This window comes from Acanthisitta chloris, unplaced genomic scaffold (assembly GCF_000695815.1).
Source record: "Acanthisitta chloris isolate BGI_N310 unplaced genomic scaffold, ASM69581v1 scaffold709, whole genome shotgun sequence".
Classification (NCBI taxonomy): Eukaryota; Metazoa; Chordata; class Aves; order Passeriformes; family Acanthisittidae; genus Acanthisitta; species Acanthisitta chloris.
Window position 1 is genome coordinate 29,129 of NW_008692851.1, and position 1,486 is coordinate 30,614.

Below are 1,486 nucleotides of genomic sequence, written 5' to 3' on the forward strand. Positions count from 1 at the left end.
CACTGGAACATGTGGCCCGGGGAAGTAGTGGCTGCCCCGACCCTGACAGTGTTTAAAGCCACTGTGAGGAGGTGTCCCTGCCCGTGGCAGGGGGCCTGGGACTAGATGATCTGTAAGGTCCTTTCCAACGCCTAAATTCTGTTGTTCTATGACTGCTACTGAATAGCTCAGTACTGTGGACTTTCAGGCATAATCCTTGAATTCAAGAGTTTGGGAATCTGGATTGCAGGGTGAGGCTCAAAGGAGAGAGTAAGGCAGCTCTGTGTAATTTTTGGTCCCCGCTCAGGATGCGTTTCCTCAGTCTTGTGTAAGAACAGCCCTGTCACTCCAATCACAGTTGTTGGACTGTGAAGGTGTGATATCTCTCAGTGCCTGACAGAATCCCAGACCTGTTTCCTTTTCCTTGTTCTGGTCCAGATGAGTCAAGCTCCAGTGGTGGCCATCAGCTGTCTTCCCCTGAGTGCAGGCCACCAGCTGGCTCTGACACAGACAGCTCTGTGGAGGAAGAGAGTGACTTCGACACCATGCCAGAAATTGAAAGTGATAAGAACATCATCCGTACTAAGGTACAGCTGGTATTGCAGCTGTGGCCCTGATGCTGGGCCATGGGCACATCTGGGCCAGGACCAGCACTAGTCACTTACCAGGATTTTTAAGTTCTCTTCCTTTTAAGTTGGGTTTAATCTAATTAAGTCAAATGTGCTTCTTAGTGTTTTTCAGACAATGAAAGTTTTTCTGCTGAGTTAAGTGTACTGCTGAAATGAGTGATTTAGTATGGAAAATCAAAATGTACTGGGGACTATTGAGAAAGGAGAAAAAAGCCCAGAGAGTGTCCCAGAAAGTCCAAGGAGGTGTGACAGATAGGGAGAAAATCATCTGCAATAGTAGGTGGTTTTCTGGTACAATTAGTGTGACTACAGTGGATGTGCAGAGGGGCTTTAAGCTAGCAGCTCTCAAACTGCCTCCTTATGTCATCCTGCACTCTTCCATGTGGTTGGAGCCGTTCCTGGAGGTCAGAGGATTTTGCAGAACTCATTCCCAACAGAATCAAGAGATACAATGTGCTTTCTGTGTAAAAACAGTCCAATCATACCAAGCTGCATATTGTCCAAATATGTCAAGATCTTCTACTGGCTTCTGTAGTCTTCACTCAATCTTTTTTTTTTTCCTTTCCTCGTTCCCCACCCACTAATGATTTAGGTGTTCCTCTATCTATCAGACTTGTCCAGGAAGGACCGAAGGATTGTCAGCAAAAAGTACAAAATCTATTTCTGGTAAGAAGGCAAATTGGTCAGGCCCAAGCTCTGGACCCAGTCTCTGGTTGTTGAGTTTGTCCATATGCTCTTCTTCTGAACCACACTTTAGACCTGAGGATATTCTTTTAAACATCCTGTTAGACATTCTGACCCTGTTTCAGCCAGTAACTGCAGATCCCACATACCTCAAATAAAGGTATTTGTGGACCAGTGCACACATCTTCCTGCTG

At 45.9% G+C, this 1,486-nt stretch overlaps 1 protein-coding gene across 1 annotated transcript in view; it reads left to right on the forward strand.

Annotated features, from left to right (window-relative positions):
• Positions 1-1,486, forward strand: part of SIDT1 (SID1 transmembrane family, member 1) — a gene marked incomplete at its 5' end in the record, with an annotated part of 27,110 nt that overhangs the window by 14,904 nt on the left and 10,720 nt on the right. The window contains 2 exons of the mRNA XM_009082802.1: positions 418-566; positions 1,201-1,274. Coding sequence (XP_009081050.1) covers positions 418-566; positions 1,201-1,274 — 223 coding nt within the window. The remainder of the gene's footprint in view (positions 1-417; positions 567-1,200; positions 1,275-1,486) is intronic.